Source organism: Xiphophorus couchianus, chromosome 24 (assembly GCF_001444195.1).
Source record: "Xiphophorus couchianus chromosome 24, X_couchianus-1.0, whole genome shotgun sequence".
Lineage (NCBI taxonomy): Eukaryota > Metazoa > Chordata > Actinopteri > Cyprinodontiformes > Poeciliidae > Xiphophorus > Xiphophorus couchianus.
In genome coordinates, this window is record NC_040251.1 from 2,218,577 (window position 1) to 2,245,251 (window position 26,675).

General features: G+C 39.4%; 1 protein-coding gene across 3 annotated transcripts in view; it reads right to left on the minus strand.

Moving 5' to 3' along the window:
• Nucleotides 1-26,675, minus strand: part of LOC114140820 (sodium-driven chloride bicarbonate exchanger-like) — a 46,121-nt gene that overhangs the window by 5,498 nt on the left and 13,948 nt on the right. For 2 of the 3 annotated variants that reach the window (XM_028011057.1, XM_028011058.1), the window contains 24 exons: nt 25,269-25,350; nt 17,838-17,981; nt 17,407-17,545; nt 17,154-17,314; nt 16,000-16,188; nt 13,386-13,474; nt 12,939-13,096; nt 12,759-12,846; nt 10,148-10,294; nt 9,534-9,634; nt 7,483-7,657; nt 6,744-6,877; nt 6,366-6,611; nt 5,993-6,098; nt 5,673-5,834; nt 3,173-3,286; nt 2,533-2,694; nt 2,206-2,457; nt 1,167-1,235; nt 913-1,086; nt 719-841; nt 573-637; nt 334-447; nt 30-67 (listed from right to left, as the gene is read on the minus strand). In XM_028011057.1, coding sequence (XP_027866858.1) covers nt 55-67; nt 334-447; nt 573-637; nt 719-841; nt 913-1,086; nt 1,167-1,235; nt 2,206-2,457; nt 2,533-2,694; nt 3,173-3,286; nt 5,673-5,834; nt 5,993-6,098; nt 6,366-6,611; nt 6,744-6,877; nt 7,483-7,657; nt 9,534-9,634; nt 10,148-10,294; nt 12,759-12,846; nt 12,939-13,096; nt 13,386-13,474; nt 16,000-16,188; nt 17,154-17,314; nt 17,407-17,545; nt 17,838-17,981; nt 25,269-25,350 — 3,207 coding nt within the window. In that variant the 3' untranslated portion in view covers nt 30-54. Of the gene's footprint in view, nt 1-29; nt 68-333; nt 448-572; nt 638-718; nt 842-912; nt 1,087-1,166; nt 1,236-2,205; nt 2,458-2,532; nt 2,695-3,172; nt 3,287-4,472; nt 4,758-5,672; nt 5,835-5,992; nt 6,099-6,365; nt 6,612-6,743; nt 6,878-7,482; nt 7,658-9,533; nt 9,635-10,147; nt 10,295-12,758; nt 12,847-12,938; nt 13,097-13,385; nt 13,475-15,999; nt 16,189-17,153; nt 17,315-17,406; nt 17,546-17,837; nt 17,982-25,268; nt 25,351-26,675 lie in introns of those variants that run through there. The other variant, XM_028011059.1, reaches the window with a different exon arrangement.

The following is a 26,675-nucleotide window of genomic DNA, read 5'->3' on the forward strand; positions in this document are numbered from 1 at the left end:
GGTAACAGGGACTGCTAGGAACAGCTTACCTTTGGGGTATCAGCTTCTGAGAGGTTAGGAAGGGGAGCTTAGGGGCGGGATGGAGCGAGAGAAGCAGGCAGGACAAACTACGTTAGTCTACGCAGTGGGAAATCTGCAAGGGCACAGCTGCTCTGAAATACACATCTTTCTTTTCTTCTGTTTTTTTTACTGGAAAAATAGCAGTTCAGTCACAAACACCTGCCACTTAACATGGAGGTCTTTCCAGAAGAAAAACTTTCAGGTTTTGCATCAATAGCAAAAGTGCTGATGTAGTACGTTACACATGTGAAGTGTTGGGAATTATCAGCGTACCTTTTCGATCCCAGTTCCTTTTTCGTGCTCTCAGCAGGACTGACACCCTTCCACACGCTCCCGAAAGATCCCTTAGACATTTCGTCGGTGATGTTCACCGTGGCTGGGTCGCTCCTTCAAACACAGTAGAGGGCAGAAAGTTGTTTCAGTCTTAAGAAATTGAACTTGTTTGCTATTTTGTTTCATATTCTAATAGAATATCAACACTCAAAACTAAACTAAAGGTGGAAAACACTCACCTGTAGTGCCCCTCTAGTGGGACTTGAACAATTCCTTCCTCCTCTGCGATAATACTGTGTTCCTCCTGCAGGAAGAGATGAAACAGAGAAAACCTGCAGCAAACTGTAACGCATCCAACATCCGACGCTGCGCTCCTCTACTGTACCTCTTGTGCTGCATCCTCCAGCTTCTTCTTCTTCCACTCCGGCATCAGATCATCCAGCCAGCTCAGTTCTCTCTTGGTGAAGATGAAATCCAGCAACTTACGAATAAATACCAGCGCCAAGACCTGGAGAAACAGCGAGATGAAGATACCAGGCAAGCCGAGATGGCACAACCACAGACACAGAGTCAGGTTACCATCATGGGGAAAACGATGGCCGCCCTGGAGGTCTTGATGACCCACAGCAGGACTAAGCAACTGAGCTGGATGATGGTGAAGAGGTGGACCTTCCTCAGCGGCACATGTCGAAGGTAGATGAAGTCAGGCTGATGTTTGGCTGGCATGCCGAACAGCTTCAAGCGATCGAAGAACTTGGAAGATACAAGCGAGACTTATAAATGAGTGTTTTCGGGGTTAGTTCTGGCCCCTGGGGGACTCTGTGCATGCTCACCTGAATGCCTCTGAGGGAAGACGCTCCCATGTACAGAAAGACGCCGTAGAGGACCGGCATAGGGATGAACTGAGAAGAGACCAGGAAAAAGGTCAGGATCAGGATCGCAACACTTAGAGCTATGCTAATTTAGTGATAGCTTTGTTCCACTAGATAATGGTAAGGTAAGATCGTTTTGTTTATATAGCACATTTTCAGCAACAAGGCAATTCAAAGTGCTTCGACTTTAATGTAAATCACTGGTTCAAAAGTGAAGTGGTTTAAAATTGTTCAGAACTTTACTTACTTTTTGGTAAGTAAAGTTTTACTTTACTTTTTGATATCTTTTAGCCTACTTTGTGCTATCTGCAGGGTTCACCAACACAAATTCAAGACTTTTTAAGACCATTCTGAATAAAATTTAAGACCTAAATCAACTAAAATGTACAAACGAAAATTGCATGTATTATATAATAGTGCCAAGTTTTTTTTAACAGAATGAATGTAGCATCATACAGGTCAGCAATGCCGTTTAGCCAACTGGTGGTAATTTGCACTTGAAATATCAAGTGCAAATTAGCACCAGATGGATGCAAAAATGTTAGCTAGCCAGCAAGAGCTAATAATCCCAGAACGTAATGAAGATGTTCTGAGTGTGACTCAAACTTCTGCCTGACAGAAAAGTCTCACGAGAGAAATAAACTACATTTAGAGATTAAATAGTCCTGCCATGATCATATTGAAGACCATCATTAAACAACTTGCATATCATCACCTTCCTGAAATAGCCTAAGTCAAAAGTGCTTTCTTTTTTGTTGTTGCCTAAAACAGTTTTTCATTATTTTCTAATGAATTTCTGACATTTTAAGACTTTTTAAGTATGCAAGGACAGACTTAACTGGTGACTTGGGGCTAATCACAGTGACTTTAAAATTCACACCACATTACTTGACTAAATTTAACGGGTAAAATTTAATCATCATTTAAAAACTGGTTAACGGTTTTCTATGCAACTCTACAAGCATTTTCGAGTGCTTTTTGACGTCAGCTGAGTAAATACTTTTAGCACGGAGGTCATGAAGACGGAGCAGCCCATGAGGGTGAAGATCATGAGGCCGGTGAAGCGCTGCTCGCGGATGCCCAGGAACTTGGGCTGCTCTCCAGGAGCCGAGCACTCCGACTCCAGCTTCAGGCTGTTCACGTGGGAGATGGAGAGCACGGTGGCCGCCACGAACCACGGCAGGCCCATCACCGAGCACACGCCCAGCATCACCCCCACCACGAACAGGTCCAGGTGGTAGCCGCAGCCTTTCTGCAGGGGCCGACAGGGACAGACTTCAGCGCCGATGAGGCGTCACGCAGCAAAGAGAAATGAGCTAATGCAAACCTTCAGCTTGTGCTCCTTCCTGTTGATAATAACCGCTGTGATCTGCTGGTCCATGAAGATGAGGATGGTGCAGAGCAGAGCGGGAATAAAGGTGACAATGGTGGTCCACCATGGGTTGGGTCCAACCGGGTTTATAACCCAGCCCCGATCGTCTCTAGTTGGCTTCCGGGAGTAAAATGGGACATTTTCTTAAGTGATGAGATATCTAAAGATTTTATACATAGATGTTCAAATAAAATGTTTGAAATAGGATTCAGACTATGGAATTTGCATGTATAATACTTCAAAATATAGTTTAGTGATCTGGTTTCTTTTTAACAGGAACTTGGTTTAAGTCAACTGGCAGATTATTTCACTTATAAACAAGACATTTTCCACATGTTATAAATTAAATAATCTGCCAGTGGAACTAGTACTTTTAAAATCAATATTAAGGAATTATTATTTACTTAAAACAAGCTCTTATATCTTGCTGAAAAGTCATTTGCAAGTTAGTTTTGTCCAGTTTAAAGTGTACTGAGATATTTGCACTTGAAAGTGGACAAAGATCATGGTAAGATTTTGTGTTTTTACACCGTGTGCTACTTTACTGCAAACACAGGTGCAGAGTTTCACACACAAGGCTGTGACAGGTGCTTACTTTGAACTTGTTGGGGACTTGCAATTTAGGCGATGGGATTCCTATGGCATAATCAACAAGGACCATAGTGAGGATAGTGATAAAGACTGCAAAGTCGCTGATGATAGACCTCACCTGGACAGAACAAAGACACACATATCCTTTAGACAAAGTCCATGTTGAATTCAAACAGAAATATGTAAACAGAGTACCATTCAAGAACACCTTCAAAAAGAGTATTTATTCAGGTTACCCATGTGTTGTCTATGACGGTGTATCTGGGCCGTTGTATATAGAAAAACAAAGAGTACATTTCCGACAAAAAATATTTACATTTTGAGAGATTTTCTACAAAACTCTTGGAAATTTCTGACTTTAAAAAGTTGAAAATTTGCTCAAAAAGCATCAGAAATGTTCAGATTAATCTCTGAAATTTTCTAAAAACAAGAAAACTGTCTTCCAAACGTTGAACATTTCCAAAGGCCAAAGTTTTTTCCAGAAACTTTTCAACCTCAAAACTTTTCAGTGATCAAGAAAATTAATGAAATTAATGTAAAAATTTGTATGTTTTTCCAAGCCAATTATTGCCTTTTCAAACTCAAATTTTCAAGGTTTTTTCTTTTTTCAATTTCTTAGATTCTGAATGTATTCCTTTTTCTTCTATTTACAATGGTCGCAATATGCCATCGCAGTTCTCAGCTGAAAATTAAGAGGTAAAATGATTTAAAGTTTTCATTCTATCTGCTTCGTTCCACTGATTTTTAACTACTAATAGTATAGTGCTGATGTTCTTGAAAATTTTCAACGTCTTCATTTTCTAGTAAGATAAACAAAAAATCCACCCCAAAAAATAAAGAGCAAGAAAAAGAATAGTTCTTTTAAATCAAAACAGTCACATTCAAGAAAATCCAATGTTGCAGCATAAATATACAGGAAGCGGTCAGTAAGCGTTTAGATGTTACTGCAATGTAATATTCATCACCACAAGGTGGCGATCAGATGACACGCTGTAGTGAGTCAACATCACCCCACACATTACGCTGCTGTGTGTCATCTCAATGACAACCCATAGAAACTTAGCATAGAATGGCCAGACTGCAGCGCTCTCGCTGTGCTCCCAAACAGCCAATAGATGGCAGTGTATGCTAATGATGTGTCAGGCAGCTTCTGTATTATTGTGCGGATTTCAAAATTAACTGGAGGATTATAAATAAGTGAAGTCGGTTTCATTCTGCAGCTGGGAAGCCCTTAAAAAAAAAGGCCCTTTGTGTGAACAAAGAATAGATATTTTAAAACAGTGGTGAGAATATTCAATAGTCTATTTTCCAGATGGAAGTAAAGTTTGCATTTTATTTGTAAACCAAAGTCCAAGACTTAAGAGAAAGAGTGGAGAATCCATTCTGCTTCAAGTCCAGTGGATGATTTGATGTCATCTGCTGGTTCTGGTCCATCGGGTTTTCTGAAATCTTCGTGCTTCTTTCTGCTGAAGAGGCTGATTTCATTTTCCAAAAGGACTTGGCACCCAAACAGTCAAAGACACTAGAAGCTGGTTCACTGAGCATAATGTTACTGTGGTTGAAGAGCTAGCACACAGGCCTGAGAAAATCTATGGAGGATTGTTGAGAGGAAGATTAGTGACACCAGATGGCACAAAAATGAACACATTTCTCAGAAAAATCAAACATGTTTCATTTTTTAAAAATGTACCTAATATTGTAATTTTCTGAGACACAAAATAGTTTTTTTATTCTCTATAATTCACTATTGCAAGATACAAATGCTTGAAATATTTCACTAGATGTGTAATAAGTCTATATAATATATGTTAAACTGTACTTTTACTTTGTAACAAACTATACGTGAACTTAATCTTAATTTAAGGTTGAGGGAAAAAAAATTATAAAAGTGGCTCGAAATAGATCCCTGAAGATAAAATTGGCAAAGTAGTCCTTGTCTGCTGTGTTACTAGCATTCTGCTCTGAAATCTCATTAAACAATATTTTAAACCAATAGAATATATTAAATGATCAGTTGACATTTCTGTTTTTTACACATTTCTTAAAAATCTGGCCAGCAGATACTGTTCTTTTGCGGGTATAAGACCTCGGACTTAACTGTGGGTGTTTTCACGCCTTATAGTCTGGTAGACTCGGTTTGATTGGGGAGCAAAATTGCAGCATTTGTTGCATTTTCAGCTGGTGCGGTTCACAGTCACACTGCACTGTTTCAAACCATCCAAACTAATTGAAAAACATGTTCCACTCCTCGCCTGTGGTGGCGCTGCACCAAGATCTACTGAAGGAAACACAAAATCTCAGAAGAAGACCAGTGTAACTTCCTTTTTCACAAAATGTAAACAAAACTGGAGTGCTATCAGATTTTAGCGGTTGTAGGATTTCTCCATTGATATACAATACTAGCTTAGGCATCGCAAATAAATCCAACATGCTATCTGAGCCACAGAGACCAAAACTCAACTCAAAAATAACAAAAAATATAAAATGAGTGTCAGTTTGAGTACCTTGGTGGGGAAGTAGCGGCTGAACTTGAACTCCTTCAGGAAGGCCGACATGAAGACTGTGGTAAAGAAGAGCACCACGCACCAGAAGAGGACGTCTGGGATGTACGGGCCATGATGGCCACAGGCGGGCCCCTGAAACTCCCCATGTAACATCTCACACTCCTACTGGGCCCGGTGTGAATGGAGATGATGATGGATGTGGTAATAATCAAAGGGCAAAGAGACGAGGAAGACGGTCGTTGAGGAAAACGATTTACAGGGATGTGAAAAAGTATTTGGCTCAGTGGAGACGTTCCTGTACAAATAAATGGGTTCTTTACCTTGACCTCCAGTGAGGTCCAGTTGACCTGGGAGACTGTGACGTTCCTCTCATCCCAAAATCGCAGGGTCTCATTGCTCGGGTCCCTGGGCTCAACACAGCTACACCTGTTTGAGATAAATTAATCAGTACGCTTTAAAAAGTAATTTTCTCACATTAAAATCTCCATTTACTAGTAACGCGTCAACCATAAACTGTCTCCTTTACCACTGAACCAAGACATAGCTGCGGTACTTTAGCATGTTTTGGCCAAAAATGCTGAGCTAAGTACACTCTGCAGATTACATATGTAATCTCTTTGTAAGAAATTTGAACTGAAGATTACTGGGATCATGGGCTTTCTGCTTTGCAACCTACAGGACAGAGACACTTGCCAGTACTGGGTGAGCTTCTGCAGGTCGTTGTGTTTGTTGACCGGATAGTGCACCCCCAGGTGAATCAGCTTCTCCAGGGCCTCGTAGATGAAGATGATGCAGATTAGTGAGGCGAAAGCCTCTTCGGTGAAGCGCGTGATGTAACAGACAAGTGAGCTGGCATCTGTGGCCACCAGCAGCAGGCAGAAGAAGGCCGTCCACAGCCCGATGCAGGTCCTCAGGGAGAGGTAGGAGAGGCCATATTCCCTGAGGCACACACACAGGAATAAAATACAAGAACTGGCAGAAACTAACATACAGCATTTTACCAAATGAAGTAAAGGAAGGAAGAAAGAAACAAGGACAGACAGACACAAAGAGGAAGAAAAAGAAACCTACTTGCAAAACTTGAAAAGAATCTTCTCAAAGACAAGAACAGGCCCAGTGCTGCCCAGGATAGTGAGGGGCTGACCGGCAAACAGAGAGTAGGCAATCCCAGTCATTGAAGCCCCAAACAGAGACTCGATGGCACTCTGGAAGAACCGGAACCAGAGTTCTGATTAACTTAGTGACACCGAACCTTAGAGGTTTGAAGGGCTTGTTATTTTTCAATACATAGCACGTACAAACATGTTAAGGACTGCTAAAAAAATGATTGAATATTGTGAAAAAGTTTCATATTTTTGTTCCTCAATTCAGAAGCAAAACTCATTAAATAGAGTGAAATATTTAAAGCCTTTATTTCTCGTCATTTTGAAGATTATGACTTACAGTCAATAAAGGTAGTGAGTCATCTACTGAAAAGTTGACTATTACATGAGATTAATAAAAAGAATATTTTTGCTGATGAACCTTTTCCTTCCACTCATCTTTCTGAACGTGCTAAAACTTTGTTGCTGTATTATCATTTTCTATATAATATACTAGTTTCACCTTCTAAAATGAGTAAAAAGTTTATTTTCACAAATTATACAAAACCACGAAGGTAGTGAATCACTGATTTGTCAGTGAAAAAGGTTATATTTTGTAAAATATAAATAAATAAATGATGTCTGCTCATGGCAGCTGCAGACACTGTAGATTGTAAATCTCTGATTGTTGCGTCTCCAATTTATAGTCTTTGAAACTAGAAACTTACCACGCGGCCCTCTGTGGCCTCGCCCAGGAGTCCTCCGAAGGTAATAACAGGCGACATGCAGGCGCAGTACAGGAAGAGGAAGGAGGCCAGACACTGGAGGCTGATGGCGTCTGTGTAGTCTGAAAGGTAGTGAGGGGCTTTTCGCTTGACGTCCAAGATCATCCCACCAAATATCCTGCAAATATGACATGGCCATGTTAAAGCGGTAGTATTATTCATTTTCCAGGCATATAGTACCATTTAAATTGCTACATATATCACTTAAAGGCAATTTGACTTTGTAATTTGATGCCTTGGAATTGGGCCTCTGTCTCTTTAAAACCTCCTGCTCTTTCTGAAACTCCGCCTTCAGGAAGTCATCGCAACAAGGCTCCTCTGTTAACCCTTTAAATATGTTTTTATTTGTTGCACTGAGAAGTAGCTTCTACAATGAGTTTCGCTGATGTGCAGTTCCACCAGGTGTTTGCTAATTGCTACTGGCTAGTCTGAAGGAGCTGAGTGGGGGAGTCGCGAGCCTGAAACAGACATATTATGAATCAGTGCGTTTATCGTCCTCTTTGTATGAAAATACCCGTGTTGACATGATACACCTTGATGTAGTGACAGGGCCCAGCTATGTAAAATCGCAATCTGACTAAAAATTACAGCAAAAAATATATATATATATGATTACAAAAACAATGAAGCAACTTGCAATATTTTTTACAAACTTATGTTATTCATGTCCAGAGTAGCAGATAGTTTGCATCCTTAACATAAATCAATTAATGGTGAAATGAGTTATTCTAGGCTCTTTGAAAGAAAGTGATCCAAAAGATATGTCTCCATCCAAAAAATTATGTAATTTTATTTTAGATTTCAGACTCTTGTAAATCCTTACATGCTTTTTATGACACAATTATTAAACAGTATTAAAATCAGCAGCAATTGGGACAATACTGATTCTAATTATGTTTGCTGCAAAGGTGTCAAAAAATAGTTTTTTCCCCCCTTTTATAGAAATTTGTAAATGTATAGTACATCTATAATCCCTACTTTAGGAAAAAGCATGTATCAATAGCCTATCCATCCCTTTTTAAAAGTTTAATCAACAACACAACAACAAAAATCCATTATCTTGTCCTGCTATAGATCATCACAACATACCATTACTACAAACTGTCTTGATCAATGAGTTCTACCATTGATCTCTATCAGGTGGGCGGTAGCGGCTGGTAAACATGTTAGCGCATGGCAGGTGGTCCTAGCCAAACACTAGCTCTTCCACTTTCAGTTGATTCACCAAATTAAACATCGGTAAACAAAGCTGGAGTTACAAAGTGACCCCATGCTGGGTTTGCCTCCGACAACTGTGCAGTCAGTCCTGCTGCATCAAACTGCAACGGTGAGGTACCGTCGGAGCAGGTTGCCGTGACAACGTTGGGTGAGCTGCTACGCTTATGTCAGTCAAGAGAGGGTGGCGGAAATGGTGGAGGTACCACTGGAAGGAGCAGGAGATGGCTGACCGACAAGACTGAACTTATGTTCAGTCTTAAGTTCTATGTTTATTTGTTTAATGTTCAATTTGGACAGGATGATAAATTTTTGTTGCCCATATTCAAAAAGTTTGTTATTTTTTTTCTACATGATTTACCCCTTTACTATTCTAGGTTGAAAACTTAAGAGGCCTTTTATTTTGAAGGCTGTCTGGATAGTTTCAAATGATGTGTGGATCTAATGCAAAGACAACTGAAAACAAAAACATGCGGCTTCATCTGAAGAAAAATGTTACAACTCTGAAATCTGTCAACGTCTAAAAGCAACGTTTTTCCTTTATGGTCTAATAAACGCAACCAATATGCAATGAAGTGATACTAAAGCAGCAGACCTCTGTTTTGAGCAGTGAAGAATGACATTCCCCCAATAGGATAGTCTGCACACTAGACAAGCTAAATTAACAGTTAGGAAGAAGTGAAGCAGCTAATAGGCGACAGGAAGACAGGCACAGAGAATAGCTTTAAGAAGTGACAGAGTGTAAACAGTAAATTATTCCATTGGTCTCCAGCGCTCACCTCCCCGTGCGCTGGAGCTCAGGGCCACCATGTCCTCCGTGCTCCTCAGACTCTCCAAGATCCGTCACTCCATTGGGAACGGGGGGGATCTTTCGCTTTTCCTGTACAGTAAACATCACTGTCAATCAAACGCTGGGTATATGCCAGCTTTAAAGTGCAGCCTAATTTGTCCTATGACAAACACAAACAGGCTCAGCAGGGCATTTCAACTGGACATTTAAAGGCACAGTTAAAAGAAAATGCTCAGTGTCCTGGATGGGTGTTTAGCATCCATTTCAATACAGATTTTTGCTGATAAATAAGTAGAAAATAGAAAAATTATGTTTCTGATGGGCTATAATTTTCACATCAGGTGCAAATGATGAGAGCATTGAGAGACGTTTCGTTTGTTCTGACCATGACTGTGTCAGAAAGACTGTCACTGTTTTTCAGTCCAATAAGCAATTTAAAGAGATCAGAAAATAGTTTTAACCTTACAGAAAAGAGCAGACAATTGGGAGATGTTCAAAGTAGCTGCCAAAAGGTCCAAATTCGGCCATTCTATCAATTTCATCCTGAAAGCAGAATGCAAGATGCTAAAAGAAGAATCCAAAATCCCTACATTTTGAATTTACCTGAGAGGGAACATTCTTCGGCGGCTCTATTCTGATGGAGGGGTCCCACTCGCCGGGGGGCAACACGGTCACTTGATCCAAGAACTCGTCAATGCCTGCCACCAGGTCACTCCTGTCTTTGGCCTTATAGGCGACATCATGGAAAATCTGTATTTTTGACATTAAATATATATTTTCATTAATGTGAAAATGAGCTTCGCAATTACATATGACCTGATCAAAACAAAATCCAAGCTTCATGTTTCCACAGTTTTTGTCCACACAAGATTACATGGAAATGCAGTGAATATCAACAACTTATATCAAAATTGAGTTAACATGCTAGCAATTAGCCACAATGCTTCTCATGAAATCACTACCAGCTGAGCAAAGAAGTGAGTTTATTAAAAGTTGCAGATACTGTATATCTTATCAAGTTAAATGTACATTGGCTTTTATAAAAAAAAATACACACCCCAGTTGAAATTCCAGACTTTTAAGCTTTAAATTGACATCATGATGGCTCATTTCATAACCTTTAATGTATTTATGTCCCATAAAGTTTAACTGAACTAATATGTTGTTGGACAATATTGTTATTTATGCAGCATTTAGCCATTTCAGGTTTGCAGATGACTGATTCTAGTGAATCTGATTAGCTTGAAATAAAGGTCTGTTGTTATATTAGTATACTGCTCGCATTTTTCAGCTAATGCCAAAGTTTATGTACCACTCAGAAAAAGGGGGGAAAAATCATGTTTACTCTAGATTGCTGAAAACAGTGGATCTCTCTCCAAATCTATGAATTTATGTGTTTCAATCCCTTTCATGGCTACAGGTGTAAAAGAATGAGTCACTCTCCACAGCCCAGTGATGTTAGATGTCCAATAGGTCTAATCTTTCTCTCTACCATCAACTGTTAGTGGAAGCAATTCCAACAGCAAATAGGCCACGCAAAATCCTAAAGTGGGGTCACGGGATGCTGAGGGATCGGGAGCGTAGAGGTCACCAACTTTCTGCAGTTAAGAGCTTCAGACCATCCAAACTTTTTTTGCACACTAACAGTACATAGAAAGCTTCATGTAATGGGTTTCCATGGAAGACCGGCTGCATCACCGAGTAGAATCAATGCAAAGCGCTGGATGCAGTGGTGCAGAGCACGCCGCCACTGGACAGGATCAGAGTGGAGGGCCAAATCACGCCTCTCCATCTGGCAATCGGATGAAGGCGTCAGGGTTTGTCAGTTGCCAGGGAAACGACACTTATCTGACTGTGTTGTGTCAAGAGTGAAGCTTGATGCAGAGGGGATTATGGTGTGGGGCTGTTCTCCAGGATTTGGACTGGGCTTCTTAGTTCCAGTGAAATAATCCTTAATGCTGCAGCATACCAAGATAATTTGGAAGATTTGGCGACAACAGTTTGGGGAAGAACCCTTCCTGTAAGACGACTGTCCACCAGAGAGCAAAGGCATGAATAAATGAGTGTGGTGTCAAAGAACTTGACTGGACTCCACAGGGTCCTGCCACATCCCCGTGGGACACCTTTAGGATGGATCACAGCAGGCGATGCAGTGTGTGAGCTCTAAAAATCCACACCTCTGATGAATTGTCAAAAAAAAAATAATCGGTGAACAGAGATTGCTTAAAGTACAGTTTGTGATCTCTGAAACCATTATGCCATTTGTTTTCCCCAATATTGCAAAAGTTTTTCTTTTCCTCATCATATTCTCATGGTTAACATTGTTTATTATCTCGTCTGGCAATCTGGAATTATTGCTACACCCCAACTACTAACCCATCAGGATTTCTATAGGCCACTGAAAATGTCAGACTCCGTTCAATTCAAATTATTCCCCACTTTAATTATTCATCATATGAGGATGTACAGAATACAGAAAGCTATTGTCCATACAAAAAAAAGCTAATCACTATATTCTATAGACGAGTAAAGTATTTTTATTTTTATTAAGCATCAACTGTCAACAGAAAAAAAGCCATCTGTCAAAGACAACGAGGAGTAACTACAATGAAGCATTAGGGCCAGAATAAGATTTTTTCTTTAAATTATGGGAATAAAGTCATAATATTAGTAGTGAATATAGCACCAGAACAAATCTGTTTTAATGAGAGCAAAGCTTTTAGTGAGTTATCAAGATCTGATGGGATCATGCAGTCCAAGATTCTTTTTTCGACATCTAATTGTTGGCACAAACATTTCAAAGCCCTCCTACTGATGATAATTGGATGCTGATATTAAAAGATGAAGTATTTCATAATTTGTAAAACTGATACCAAGGCATAACTTCACAAGATGCTCAACATTCTTTATTTTATCTTTTTGTGAAGGAATTTTCATAAAATTATTACTTTATTCTCCTAATATATAACCTTATTCTAATTTATTATGACTTTATTCTGGTAGAATTCTGACTTTCTAGTCATATAATTACAACTGTGTCGTATTATGACTATTCTTAAAATGAAAAAAATATATATAAACTATAAAATATAGATTATAAACTGCTGTTTGGATGTTGACTACATAAGTGCTACAAAATGCTTTGTTGGGAATAATAAAACATAAATACTCTTTATTCTATAAATATTTCAGTTTGTTTTTGGCGTTGCCTCACCTCATCAGTCATCAGGGTAGCAATAGATCGCCCAATTTCATGATACTGGGGACCTTTACCCAGAGGCCCCAGGAGGATGAACAAGAACCTGTGCAACAAAAGCAACATCAGATCTGACATGAAAAACAAAGTCTAAAAGAGAAACCAAACTGCAGGACTTTCAGTCAGCGCCTGGATCACCTGGTGGTGATGGGAACTTCGGTAAGGCCGTTGAGCAGCACAGCAGGAGATAAGCGGACAAAGGCCACCACAGGGCGGTCCAGGAACTCCAGCTCCCCAACCAGCACATTGGATGCCTCCGCTCCAGCAGGGATCTTCTTCATGAAATGGAGGTCAATCTGTAACAGTAAGACGCAAGCGGATCACTTCTGGACTGAAAGCCTGATAAATGATCAAAATAGGCATTCTGTAAACAAACGGAGAATTAAAGTAGAATCTGAACGGCATGGCTAAAGAAAACACCGTCTGATGCCATTTGACCCCAGTCAGGTTACCTTTGTGAGAAGCTGCTGGTGACCATTTCACACACGTAACCCCAGACTGGTTAAACACACAGCGCTTGTTATGTGTTCAGCTCTCACCGGCCAAAGACAAACAAGAAGAGCAGTAGTTGTTCTGGCTGCTCACCTTACTGAAGTCCACAGTGCTGTTTTCTCGGCTGACGTCCTGTTTGGCCTCGTTGTTGGATGGCTGGGACTGCGGTGAGACCGTTTGGCCTGTCAGAGAGCAGGAAAATAATATCAGCTTTCACAAGAACTGCTTTCCCAAACAAAGACGACGCTGGGAAACGGCACGCTACGGTTACAACCTCTGGAAAGTGGATACATTTTGCCCTCGCTGTTGCTGGATCTTTATTGGTGAAAACTAGTCAATCAATCAAATTTGATTTGTATAGCACATTTCAGCAGCAAGGCATTTCAAAGTGCTTTACATCACAAACACAAAAACATAAAGTTATGCAACATAGAATCAACAATCAAAACGTGACATCAAGTCAAGTTCCATCATTAAATGTGTAATTGATTACGTTTCGAATACAATTATAAACAGGTGGGTTTTTAGTTGAGATTTAAAAGAAGTCAGTGTTTCAGCCGTTTTACAGTTTTCTGGAAGTTTGTTCCAGATTTGTGGTGCATAGATGCTGAAAGCTGCTTCTCCCTGTTTGGTTCTGGTTCTGGGGATGCAGAGCAGAACCAGAACCAGAAGATCTGAGAGGTCTGGAAGGTTGATACAACAACAGCAGATCTTTAATGTATTGTGGTGCTAAGCCGTTCAGTGATTTATAAACTAACAACAGGATTTTAAAGTCTATTCTTTGAGCTACCGGGAGCCAGTGGAGGGACTTTAAAACTGGTGTTATGTGCTCTATCTTCCTGGTTTTAGTGAGAACGCCAGCAGCAGCATTCTGGATCAGCTGCAGCTGTTTGATTGATTTGTTGGACAGACCTGTGAAGACGCTGTTGCAATAATCAATACGACTGAAGATGAACGCATGGATGAATTTCTCTAGATCTTGACATTAGTCCTTGTTGAAATGTTCTTCAGGTGATAGAAGGCCGACTTTGTAACTGTCTTTATGTGGCTCTGAAGGTTCAGGTCAGAGTCCATCACTACTCCCAGGTTTCGGCCTGATCGCTGGTTTTCAGTTGTAATAACTGAAGCTGTGCATTGACTCTAGATCTATAACTCTAGATCTATAACTCTAGATCGTTCCTCTTTAGGTCCAAAAATAATAACTTCAGTTTTGTTTCTGTTCAGTTTTTGTTTGGCCCTAGGTTTGAATTAGGACCGCTGTATTTTGTATTTCTGTTTTTTGTAAATTTTCTTGTAGTGATCCGGACAGGTAATGTCCTGTTTTGCAGTGCTGGGGGGCCAGACACATTCTGGAGGAAGACGGGTGTAAAGATAATATCTGGACCCCGGCCTTAGACCTCAGAAACGCAGAGTGGTGGATCCTCTGGGAAGCCAGAGGCAGGTGGCTTAACTGAAGTGAGGTCTGCTACATGAGAGCTAAGGAGAGACGTGCCAAGGGGAACATGTTGATTCATTCCATCTGTAAATTTGAGAAACTCTGGTCCAGAAGACATTTCTTCATAGGTATCTTGTGAATCCTGTGAATGTGTGGGTGAGCAGAGAGGGAGGGGGGGAGGAGGAGGGCAACCAGTTGCTCCATCTCCAGCCGATGTTATATCAGCTTGTTTTGGAATAGTTTGCTGCTGATAAGCGGTGGGTTCCATCCTAGTCAGACATCCTTGAGCCTGTTCTTCTGAAGCAATGATCACATTGTTGTCCTTGTTGATAAAATAAAAAAGGTTTGCAGTGAGTAGCTTTATCCCATGTTTATTAAGACTGCGTTCGCCTCTTCCAAAAAGGTGAAAGCGCTGCCAACAGATCCAGAGGTTATCGATGAAGGTCACTGAGCTGGCAGAGCAGCTTTTAATCAGCCATTTGTTTATCATGTCCAGCCTGGAGTGTTTAACTAGTGAGAAAGCCCAATATTTATATGTTTTATTGTTAAACCATCTGATACATACTGATTTACAACTTGTAGTAGGTTTTGAGTCTTTTATGAAATCAAACTAAACTTCTAGCACTTTAGTGTGGATATCAGTGGCCTAAGGAACATTGTAGACTTAATACATGCTGCATGATCACATGATGGACTAAGGTATTGCACATCAGTGTTGCCACCATGCGGTCAGTGGCAGTTTTGTCAAACAAATAATCCCTGCAATAAGATGCCCAGCAGGCCTGAATCTAGCTACAAGGCAGGTCACGCTCATTTTCATTTTGGGCCAAATAAACTTTATGAATCTTCTCAAGGGCTGGTTGTGCCAGAACATACTGATAAATTCCATTTACAAACTGTTAAAATATTAATAAATAGCTTTCTCTGCAGCTGATAAATCATATTGAACATCTTTTCACATCCAGGATTTCACAGGTTTTGTGTTAATTCAGAAATATAAACAACACAACAAGACTTTTTGTTACTCGCCACATCGTTCTCGTAAAACAACTTGACATTAAGTAAGGCTGAGGCAACAGTGTAGCAAAAGTAAGAAGTACTGCCACCTGCAGGTGGGAGTTAGCAATCACTTAAACCCAATGTTTTTGACTATTTTTGCGGAAAATTTGCAATGAACTCACAATTGACATATGTGGCGTAAAGTGTGACAAAGGAAATAAAAAAACAGGTATTTGACTATTGACAGCTCCGTGTGTGTGTGGGTGTGTTTACCGTTCTTGTCCATGGAATGAGGCTCAGACTGCTTCTTGCCGATGTCAGCGAAGGAGCGTACGATGGGGATGCGGTTGGCCAGCTTCTTGTGGTTTTGGTGATGGTGTTGCTTGAGCAGGGCCTCGCGGATCCTCTTCCGAGCATCCGGACCCAGAGAGCCGGAACCCTCGTGCTGATCCAAAACCATATCTGACAGACAAAAGCACACATTACTCGAGAAAAATAAATAAATTATGGTCAGTTATAAATCTGCTTCTCCTGCCTCTGCATGACAACCAGCGACACTAAGCTGATCATGTCCAAAAAATAGCCAACAAAGGAAAAAAAAACAAAAAAAAACTGACCCACTGTGGGTGATTTAATTGTGTTGGATCAGGTTTTGTTCAGGCGATTTCTGCAGCAGCACAGATAAATATTATCTCCCCACACTGACCTCAAAAACACACCGGCAGCTCCATGATGTCTCCTGCTTTGATTTAATTCAGGTCATTCTGACTGAAAAGTGAGATAATTCTTATATCAACAGAATTAATGCATGGGGGGAAAAAGAAATAAGAGCAACAACAGTGAAACCCTACTGACATGTAGCTGCAGCAAAGACGCTATTAACTCCACTTGTAATATTGTATTCGGTTGGTATTTCATGTGAAAGACAAATGCAATGAATTACTAACAATATACAGTTTACAAATAAAACTAAGTATTTGTGTTCTATGATTCTAAATATTCTGTTGAGCTCCACTTTTCCCCATTTTTGCCACAAAACACTTAAATCTCTGTTTGACTGAATGGATCAAGTCTGTGAACATCAGTGTTTAAGTGTTGACACATAGTCTCGATCGAATTTAGGTTTGGACTTTGACTAGACCTTTCTAACACATGGATATGCTTTCATCTTAGATATTGTATTTTTTAGCTTAGTGCTGAGGGATCAACAGCTGCATAAAATTGTGCAAATTGGAATTACGAAAATAATTTTGCTTAATGGAAACGCACCAATTTTGACAAAATTCAAGTTTTTTGATCACATTTTTGAGGTGTTTTTTTTGGCTGTATTGAAGTTAGACACTGTGTAATTTGTGGTTGTGACGTGATAAAATGTGAAAGAGTTCAAGAGCGATGAGGAATGAGACAAAACCGCCTGCGGTGTTCACCTGCGATCTCCTCCAGCGAGTTGGCCCGCATGTCCAGCATCACGATGCCGTTCATGATGCAGCTCCGCAGCTCAAACAGGCTGTGCAGAGACAGGGTGGCCACGTAGGGCTTACTCCACCGTTCGCCGCCGTCTTCAACATCCTCTTCAAACTTCAGCCACCTGGAAACAAGTTCAAAGAGTTGAATAACGCTTAAAAAAAATCTCTTTCCACCAATTTTCAGACGGACAGAAAGCGGATGAGAGAAGTTCACCTAGCCGTCTCTTTCCATTCTGCGTCCTCGCCCTCCCTGAGGCAGATTTCATCCATCTCAGTGAACAGGGCGTGAGGGATGTGCTCTTCGTCGCCATCCTCTGTGCCCAGAAGGAACTGCACCCTCTGAGCTGGTGTGTCTATGCAGCAGAAGTTGATGGGGAAAGAAAAGTGAAAGAAAAACAAAACAAAACAAAAAAAAAGGGTTTCACCAGTATTTCCTTGGAGGATGGACATCTGGTACCACATTCAAGCGCTAAAGCTAAAGAAGCTAGCTTAAAGAAGCACAGCATACTGATAGAAAGTTGCTACAAGGACAGAATAAGTTATTTGAACATAAAGATGATAAAGATTTCCATTTAAATAGCTTTGAGTTCCCAGCTCTGCCAAATTGTTTTCTGAAGTTCAGCTCTACACGTCATTATCACTTACTATATGAGGGGGATTCTCGGCCGTCGTCCCCTGTGGAGTCCCTCTCCTTGGACCTCTTCCTGTGCCTGTGTCCATGGTGACGGTGTCGACGGTGTGACCTCCGACCCAAGGGGACGTGGACTCCAATGTAGAGAGTGCGGTGACCTGAAACCAAGATGGCCCAACTCAGAAGCTATAACATTTTGACATATATCCATAACTTCTTTTTTCCCCTTTAACTTTTGATTGACATGTTAGGTTAGCGTTGGAGGCTAGCTAATTTTAACCATAACATTCCCTTTAAAAGTAAATACAATAAAGAGGAACTAGAAAGATTACCATAGAAGAAACAGTGATTACTAAATGTTGAACTAATTGAAATTATTACTTTTTAGAAAAAATTGGAAAGAAAATACTAGAAAATATTTTATTTAACAGAAATTCCAAACATATTTACAATATTATCAAATCCCACACTGATTTTGTGCTTACCTACTTAAAAGTCCATGTTGTTAAAACTATATAACCTCTCTTAGTATCATGTAGCAGAAACAATGATGCACTCTGTAGTTAAGCTTCAAAATAAAAGTCAGTTTTTCAAAATGAAAGTAGGATATTAATTATTTTTTTGATTGGACAAAGAGGCCAGAGGTCATTTCTGGACTGAAAATTGTCCAAATATTCTTCACATTTTGTTGGCCTTTTCCTCAATGGAAAGCGCAATTTGCAGACTGTGGCAGCCACGATTTGTAACTGGAGCAATGTGTTGCCTGTCATGCTTCTCAACCATATTCAGCGTGTGAAATTGCTGTCAATCTGTTGCAGTTTCAACTGACGGTGAATAATTTCTCAGGAAAAGTGTGTGAATTTTCAGCAGCCAAACAGAATTTGGCTTAAAAAAAAAACAACGAAACAAAGTCAATTTGTACAAGAATAAGTGAGGGTCCAAAATTCCAATGAATCAACTGAATTGTTGGCTATACTTCGTGCCACTTTACTATAAAATACTACTTTAGTTTTCAACCGTTAATGTACTTTACTATGACTGTGATAATACAATTTGCTGGATGATAAATTGTCCCAGAAATTATTGTGATAAATGATAATATTGTTGCTCCATCAGTAACATAATGATAATAGTAGAATTATGCATGTTTGCCCTCTCAAAGACTAATAAAACTTATTTTTTTAAAGAACGCTTGAACTGGAAGATATCTTAAATATCCAAAGCAAAACACGACAACCAAAAATAATAAATAAAACAGAAATAAAAAACATACACACAACCAAAACCATCAATAAAACGGATTAGGAATAATCTGAAGGGAAATTATCAAGATAATTTTCATCTATCATCCGAATAATTGACTGATTGCTTAATGCGACAGGCTTATACTTTACTATACAATAAACAAGCCTTCCATGGTATATTATTTATTACTTTAAATGTTTTATCTTTCATACTTTTGTACTCTGAAACCCTGACGTTGTTCATGTCTATGTCCCTCAGGATTCCCAAGACTTGACACTGAACTTGCATCTAGTACTCTGATACAAATGAAAAAATCTACTTAAGACAGAAATGAAGACACGTTCATTTCTGTCTTAAGAAATGAACACTTAGAACATTTCTGTCCAGCTTAAAGCTGGAAGAAAAAAAGTGATAAAAAAGATGCAAAGAAAAAAAAAAACAGGCTCTGAATAATGTAGTAATGTCTTTGCGTAGATGCCATGTCATCTAGCAAGCAGCCATGAAGCCTCAATTAAAGGAACAAACGGCTGCCTTCAGGCCTGCTGTGCTTGTAATGAAAGCCTCCTGTCCCCTTTCAAGAGAATGAAATTGATTTTGAAGATTACCACCGTAATTGGAGTCATTTTCATTTTGGTATAACACAGATAATGAATGTTGTACTTTGAAAGGACATGGCGCAGTGTGAGGATTACAGCCTCGTTCTCATGTCTATGTGGAAGCACACAGGAGCTCGCATCCACAGGGTCAGTGTGAAGAGAATCTGAGCTGACTCTCTCTTCTTTTATTGCGGTCGAGTTACGGGGGCCACCATTTGTTTTATTCCTGATGGCCCTCGGCTGTCTGGACAAAAATAAGGGCACTAAACATTACTTTCTCCACTATACCTTGAGGTACTTTTAGACGTCATTTTAAAAACATGCATCATTTTAGCTCCACTTTTCAGTTTATTGCATACCATCCCTATTAAATGCAGTGAAATTTGTGGTTTAGGGATCCACTTTTTTGTCACTTCTGATACCGATATCTGATGTTTGGTACCGGCCGATATTGATCCGATACCGGATCACGGAGCTGAATTGACTTAAAACATTTATTTAAATTTTTTTAACACAGACAAATGTACTGAATTGCAAATTTATTAGATAACTTTGTACCACTACAATACACCAAGCTTGGTCAAGCATGAAAAAAACAACACAACTTTCATTTGTTCAGTCAGTGAAATTAGAAGTATAACAGCCAACAGAAAATAAGTAATAAAGAAACTGAAACTGAAAACAACAATAGGTTGACTACTTTGGTCAAACATGTAAAAATAAATCTTTGAAATGGTTCAGAAAGTGCAATATCTGATCTAGAACCAATAAAGATATTATCGGATCGGTGCAGCTCTAGTCGAACTGTAATAGAATGCAGAAAGGCCAAATGCGCTGTGTAAGCTCGATAGCAGCAACTGATGACGGTTAGCTAGTTAAGATATTTGATCACCATCTGAGTCTAATAATTTCCAGCAAAACAGCAAGAGTGGCTTAGTTTGCGTTAAATAAGTGATGAGACGGTGTAACACTGCATCATGGCTTGGAGCTGCTCATGACATCACTTAAGAATGGCTGTCATGTCACTCATGACGTGAACAACGTTTTAGAGCACTTAGAAATTATAATAAAAAATAATGTAGGTATAAAAAATATTTTTTCTGAGGTAACAGCCTGCGATGTCATCGATGACATCACGTCCATCCCTGACTGTCACTGATGACATCAAACCTGATGACATCTGTGCCTCTTCCTTTTAAGAAAAAGGAAGAGGCACAGATGTCATCAAAACGAACGTGATGTCATCGATGACATCGCAGGCTGTTCCTTCAGAAGTACTTGAATAAGACGACCACATGGTAATGTGAAGGCCTGTGAAGGCCATCGCTCCACCACGTGGATGCAAAACCCCGTGAAGGCCAGGGATCCTTCGAGGACCTGACTGTGAAGGCCCTCGCACCGCCACGTGGTCGCGAGGGCCTGTGAAGGCCAGGGATCCTTCGAGGACCTGACTGTGAAGGCCCTCGCACCGCCACGTGGTCGCGAGGGCCTGTGAAGGCCAGGGATCCTTCAAGGACCTGGCCTGTGAAGGCCCTCGCACCGCCACGTGGATGCGAGGGCCTGTGAAAGCCCTCGCACCAGCACCTGTATGCGAGGGCCTGTGAAGTCGTATAAGTTGAGTACCTTTCTACCGTTTCTACTCTCTGCTCCTTCCATGCGTTGCTCTAGGGTGTCCCTACGCTCTTTCAGGTCTCATACTGATGTTTCCAGTTTTGTTAGAGCAGCCTTTGTCTCAGCAAACACACTCTAATTTTCTTTCCACAACTCCTTTAGTTCACGCAGGACTTCGGCTACCGTTTCATTAGCTTCGTTAGCTTTTCTACTCTAGCTAGCTGTATTGTTAGCCTGCTGCGGGTCTTTCTTCTCTTTGGGCGCTTTTTGTTCAGTTTATTGTTTACCAACGGTGTTTCTTGTTGGCATCGTTTTCTTATTTGCTGTTTTTTTTAAGGGGATGTCCAGAAAATTATGTAATTTGTCAGTTAATCATCAATTTGTCAGTTAATCATCAATCTCACTGGAGCCTCCACCCAATGCAGCCATCTCAGAGCATGGCACCACTGGAAGTCTTCAATACTTATTTTAAGTAATGTATTTCATTGTTTTTGACAAAAATTTAATTTGATATTTATTTATTTTTTTGCCAGTGACTCTTTCATAATTGTTCTTATTTTAAGAATTTTTAACTGATTTTAATTCTTTTCAATTTAATTATTTGTATAATAATTTTCATTTTAATTACTTTCTAATTACTGGTCAGTGGTTTTTATAGTATTTGCTAAATGGCTATGTGACAACAGACGAACCTCGGACATGTGAAGACAGGGGGCATTTTATAAACCTCATTATGATTTTTATCTGGATAAATCGTGTTCAGGATGCCGCAGCCTCTCCTATCTGTTTTTCCTCACAGCAATTGAACAGTTGGGTCTGCAGAAAAGTATTAAGAAGCCATTCAACAACAAGCTTAAATAGGTCAAGGATGTTGCAATGTCATTTCTAACAATAAAACATCTTGAAAAGTGAATGCTGTTAAACAGTCTAGTATAAGAATGTGCATCTCTATTTTAACTGTTTTTCATTGGAGAATTAATTAATAAGTTGTAATAATTTATTCAGTGAGTGAAAATTTACGCCAACATACATTCTAAGTTTTGTTAGGATTTTGTTTTAATTTGTGGATTTACATTTTACATTTTTAAGTGTTTGAAAGTGTTTGTCATCTGAACTAACATGATCTGTGCCTCCGAAGTTTTAGTTCAATTGGAAAAGCACTAAAAAAAATACACTCATAATGCTAAACGTCATTCACTAATTACTAAACGTGGAGCTCAGCTACCCTCTTACGGCAGACGTCAGGATGATAAGTGTGTCCCTGGATAGTGGTGTGTGGAAATTAAAGCGATGGGAAAATTTGTTGCATTGCAGATTTTTCGTATTATTATTATTTTAGCAAAGCACAGCTAGCAGAGGGTTAGAGTTTATCTGACCCAGATTTTACAAGCCGCCTTCTTGTTTTATTACTGGCTCAGAATGCAAAAGGGTTCCCTTTTGGGTTTTAAACAAGAATAAATTATAAAAACTTGCAGTTATTCTCCCAAAAATGACACTAAATTCTAAGACTTGTTAAATAAAGAATATGCCTGATGGATTACTTTCCGGGGTGAAACTGTATCGCTACTTGCTTGAGCACAATTACCTCACAATCTCAAGAGACTCCAGAAACCAACAGGAAGGCAGAAATAGAGGTTAAGCGAGATTATGTACTATGTCAAAATATATTTGTCACTTGGACAGGCTTGATGCTGTCAGCGCATGTCTTACAGTAGATGGACCTGTCCAGAGCAAACTGCTTTTAGCGCTCAGTAAATTATGTATGTGGGAAGCAATAGGAAGAGGTTGGAAATTCGCTGCATGCGCAGCAAATTTTCCTAACCACGTAGTTATGAACCAGATCAGAAGGGATGTAGAGGAAGGAGACGTGATGGGAGGGTTTTGTACATGAGTGAGTCAAGACTTGTGTGTAGTGGGCTTTATAAAAATAGCTTCTCTCTCTCAGGCATGACCAACTGCTGATGTCATATGATGTTTCCTTTTTTGTCTCTTCCTTTTTGCCTCCCTGCCCCACCTAAACAGCTTCTTGTCCATCACAGCTTCAGTTTGCACGGTAGTTTGGGGTTTGATGAGATTACAACCACTTAAGATGAATGTACAGCGTTTTCAACATTCCTTAAATTAAAAATCTAGAAATGTATGACGGCCAAAGGAATTTGTGGAAACTCAGTCAAATTAAAGGATATGAAGAATGTTCATATAGAAGAGTAAAGTTCAATTCAACTGAATATTTATCATAAAGGAAAATTCAGCTAATAGAAGATATTATTGGAGTCTTAAATCATCCAACTAGTCATCAGAAAAAAGCTGAAGAAAAATGGCAAAAGATGATTCTATGAGAATACTGCAATTTGCTAACCATTAGCTGCTAATGACGCAAAAGTTTTCTGCTTTCTAATCTCCCGTCATTGCTAAACTAAAGGGCGGCTTTACAGGTTTTTAAAGTTTAGTTTTAAAATGTATAACACTTAGACCAGTCTTTCTCAAACTGTGGTCCCCCGTCCACTGGGTGCCCCCTAGTGACCTGCCAGGTACTGCATGCAAACAACCATTTATTTGTTTACATGCAAAGTGCAGTGCTACATTTAGCTTACCAAAGGTTATCTTCAGGCTTTCACTAAAAAAAAAAAATAGAAAAAAGCCTGAAGATACCGGTGGAAAGTCTGTGCCGAGTGTGATACGGCGGTGAACAGAGCTGCGCCCCACTCTAACTAACTGCATCTTAATACCCAAGTAGGATTTCATGTATCGATACTAGTGGATGAAAAATCGATAACTTCCGAGGAAAAAAATATCAATAAATATCGTAAAATCAATCAAATTACACAGCCCTAGTCCTCAGCCTGAAAAAGTTTGATCAATCAAACCTGAATTAAATTCATAAAAACTTCAACCTCTGTAGAAACAAAGACACAATTGTTTATTTTTAGTGCTTTCTTGGTTTCAGAACCAATTAATCCAGGACAGAAAAAAATATATATTTATGGATTTTTCAAATCAGGACAGGAATAAATGAAACCCATTTTACTCCATGTTTTTCTAAACACAGCATGATGCATCATCTGTTACATGGACTGGATTTCATTGTAACATCCCAACCAGAGTGTTAGAAACAGCATGGGACTGCACCGTTCAGCATTCAGATAAAGACCTTCACAGAGAACATTTCTCAGTCTGATAATAATGTTTGTCACATTATGTTATGCTTTTTCAAAAAAAATTTTTAAAGAATACTTCATGCTTTTCACACACAAAAGAAAGAATCATAATTTAATGCGGTGCTGTGAAGCTGTTTGGCATTACTGTTGAATTATAACCGAGGTCTGAGGTGCTGAAGATGTTGTTCTGACTCTTTTGATAAGACCTGGATGATTCATCAGTGCACTTATTTATTCAGTTTCTTTGCTTGATATTAAAATTTATCTGAAACCGGTGATGATAATAAAAACACACACACACAAGAACCAAATACTTTTTACAACAATTCATGAGGGGCTTTAACTAGACAAACAGAAGCTCCTTTATAGGCTTTTGTTAGTCTGTTCTTCAAAATATATCAGTAATCCTATTTTAAGCTAATAGTGACACATAGTAATAATTATGACGGCTGTAAGCTGATTTATTTTTGGCGTACACTTTGACGTCAGTTGCTGCGTTAGCAGCAAAAATATTCATTACAGCACATTTGCAGACACTCAATGTCACAAGCTTCAGTCTTAAGGTCTGACAAAAAATGGAAGAAATCTGTAAGGAGGTAAAAACTTTAACACTCTCTTTTTTTACTTTAAACTTTATGATTAAAAAAAGTTATTGAAATAAGAATTGTGCTCTCCTATTCGCTTGTGGAAAGCCTAATAGTCCAGGATAAATCTTTTGCTCAAAATCATTTCAAACTTTTATTGCTAGTTGTTATTTTTCAATTGCCTTTTAATAATTACTAAACAAATATATTTAGGAAACTTTGTTACAATAAGCATCATATAAGGCAGTTACCTTCAAGTTCTTCCTTCTCAAAATTGGTGTTGAGCATAGAACGTGTTCCTCCGCGGTCCAACACCGCCTCCTCATCAGTCCTCTACAGGAGACACAAACTCTAAGTTATTACTCAGCATATGAATCATATTAGTAATCCAACACCTACTGCGTTATTGTTTATAGGCGGGATATAGTGATGTGTAGCACTTCTCCTAAAAAAAAAAAAAAAAAAACTACTTTAGAAAAGCATTTCCTTCTTCATTCAAGTAACAGAAACATTTTCAGAAAGATGCTTAAGGTGGTTGCATAAAACCACCTACACACACACACACACACACACACACAGAGATATAAAACCACCGGTCTGTCTGTCTCAGCCCAACCCACCCAGACAACCTGCCACATAAAGCTTACATTCACGGTTGCCATGGCAACAAGGGACAACCAGCCGTGATATGGAAAGAGTCACGCTCATATTCGAAAGTACCAGAATAGACATGTTGTAGACGGATGCTTTAAAAACAAGATGTGCAAGATAAATTCTTGCATCATTTCTTTGGGAGTGTATTTACATAAAAGCTAATTGGGGCCTGCCATTGCATGGCAGGCACTTATTGTTCTACACCCAATAGAATGTCTCTTTATTTTCTAGTTATTATTTATATTATTAAATTATTATTACAGTAGATGGAGGTGGAAGGAATAGAAGTCTCTCATAGCCAATTACCCTGACTGGAAATGTTTCATATGTTCCCTTCTCAGCAGGTGTTTCGCTTAGGAAGATTATTGGTGATGCACCGCCTCTGCTCTGTACTTCCTTTGCAAATATACATCAAGAGCCAAAGTGACAGTGGTTTAAAGCTTCAAAAAGTGACATTTTAACAAAACTGAAGTTTTCCTCAGATGTCAAAAGTCCAGTTTGGTCTAAATTTAAATACTACATCCAGAATGTCTGAAGCACAGGAGGTAATTGCATGATTGGAACTGTGTAATTGAACCTACACCATTTTGAAAACTAACCGTTAAGTTCAGATTTTCTTTCCCCTTCTATAATGATCGTGACCATAAAGCATTTAAAACCTATTTCTAATCTTATTTTTATTGATTAATTAAAAAAAAACAAAAGAGGGGGAAAAGGGGTATGAAGAACAGAAGCATCCCATCTGACAGGTTAGTGTGCTGTTTGACATGTAACAAGGAGCCTTGCCTCCTTTTCACTGTGTTTTCTGTTAATTTGTTTAGACAGAAATGTGGGAAAAGCCAGAATCATTTGTATGCAGTTGTAGTCATGTTAGCAACTACAGCAGAGGCAACTTTATCCCTTTTATTGACTATTTTCATTATATTAAAAACCTTTAAGCCCAGAACACTGAGTGCTAGCATCTCCAGACCATGTATCTAGGTATAAGCAGTTGTCATGGTGAC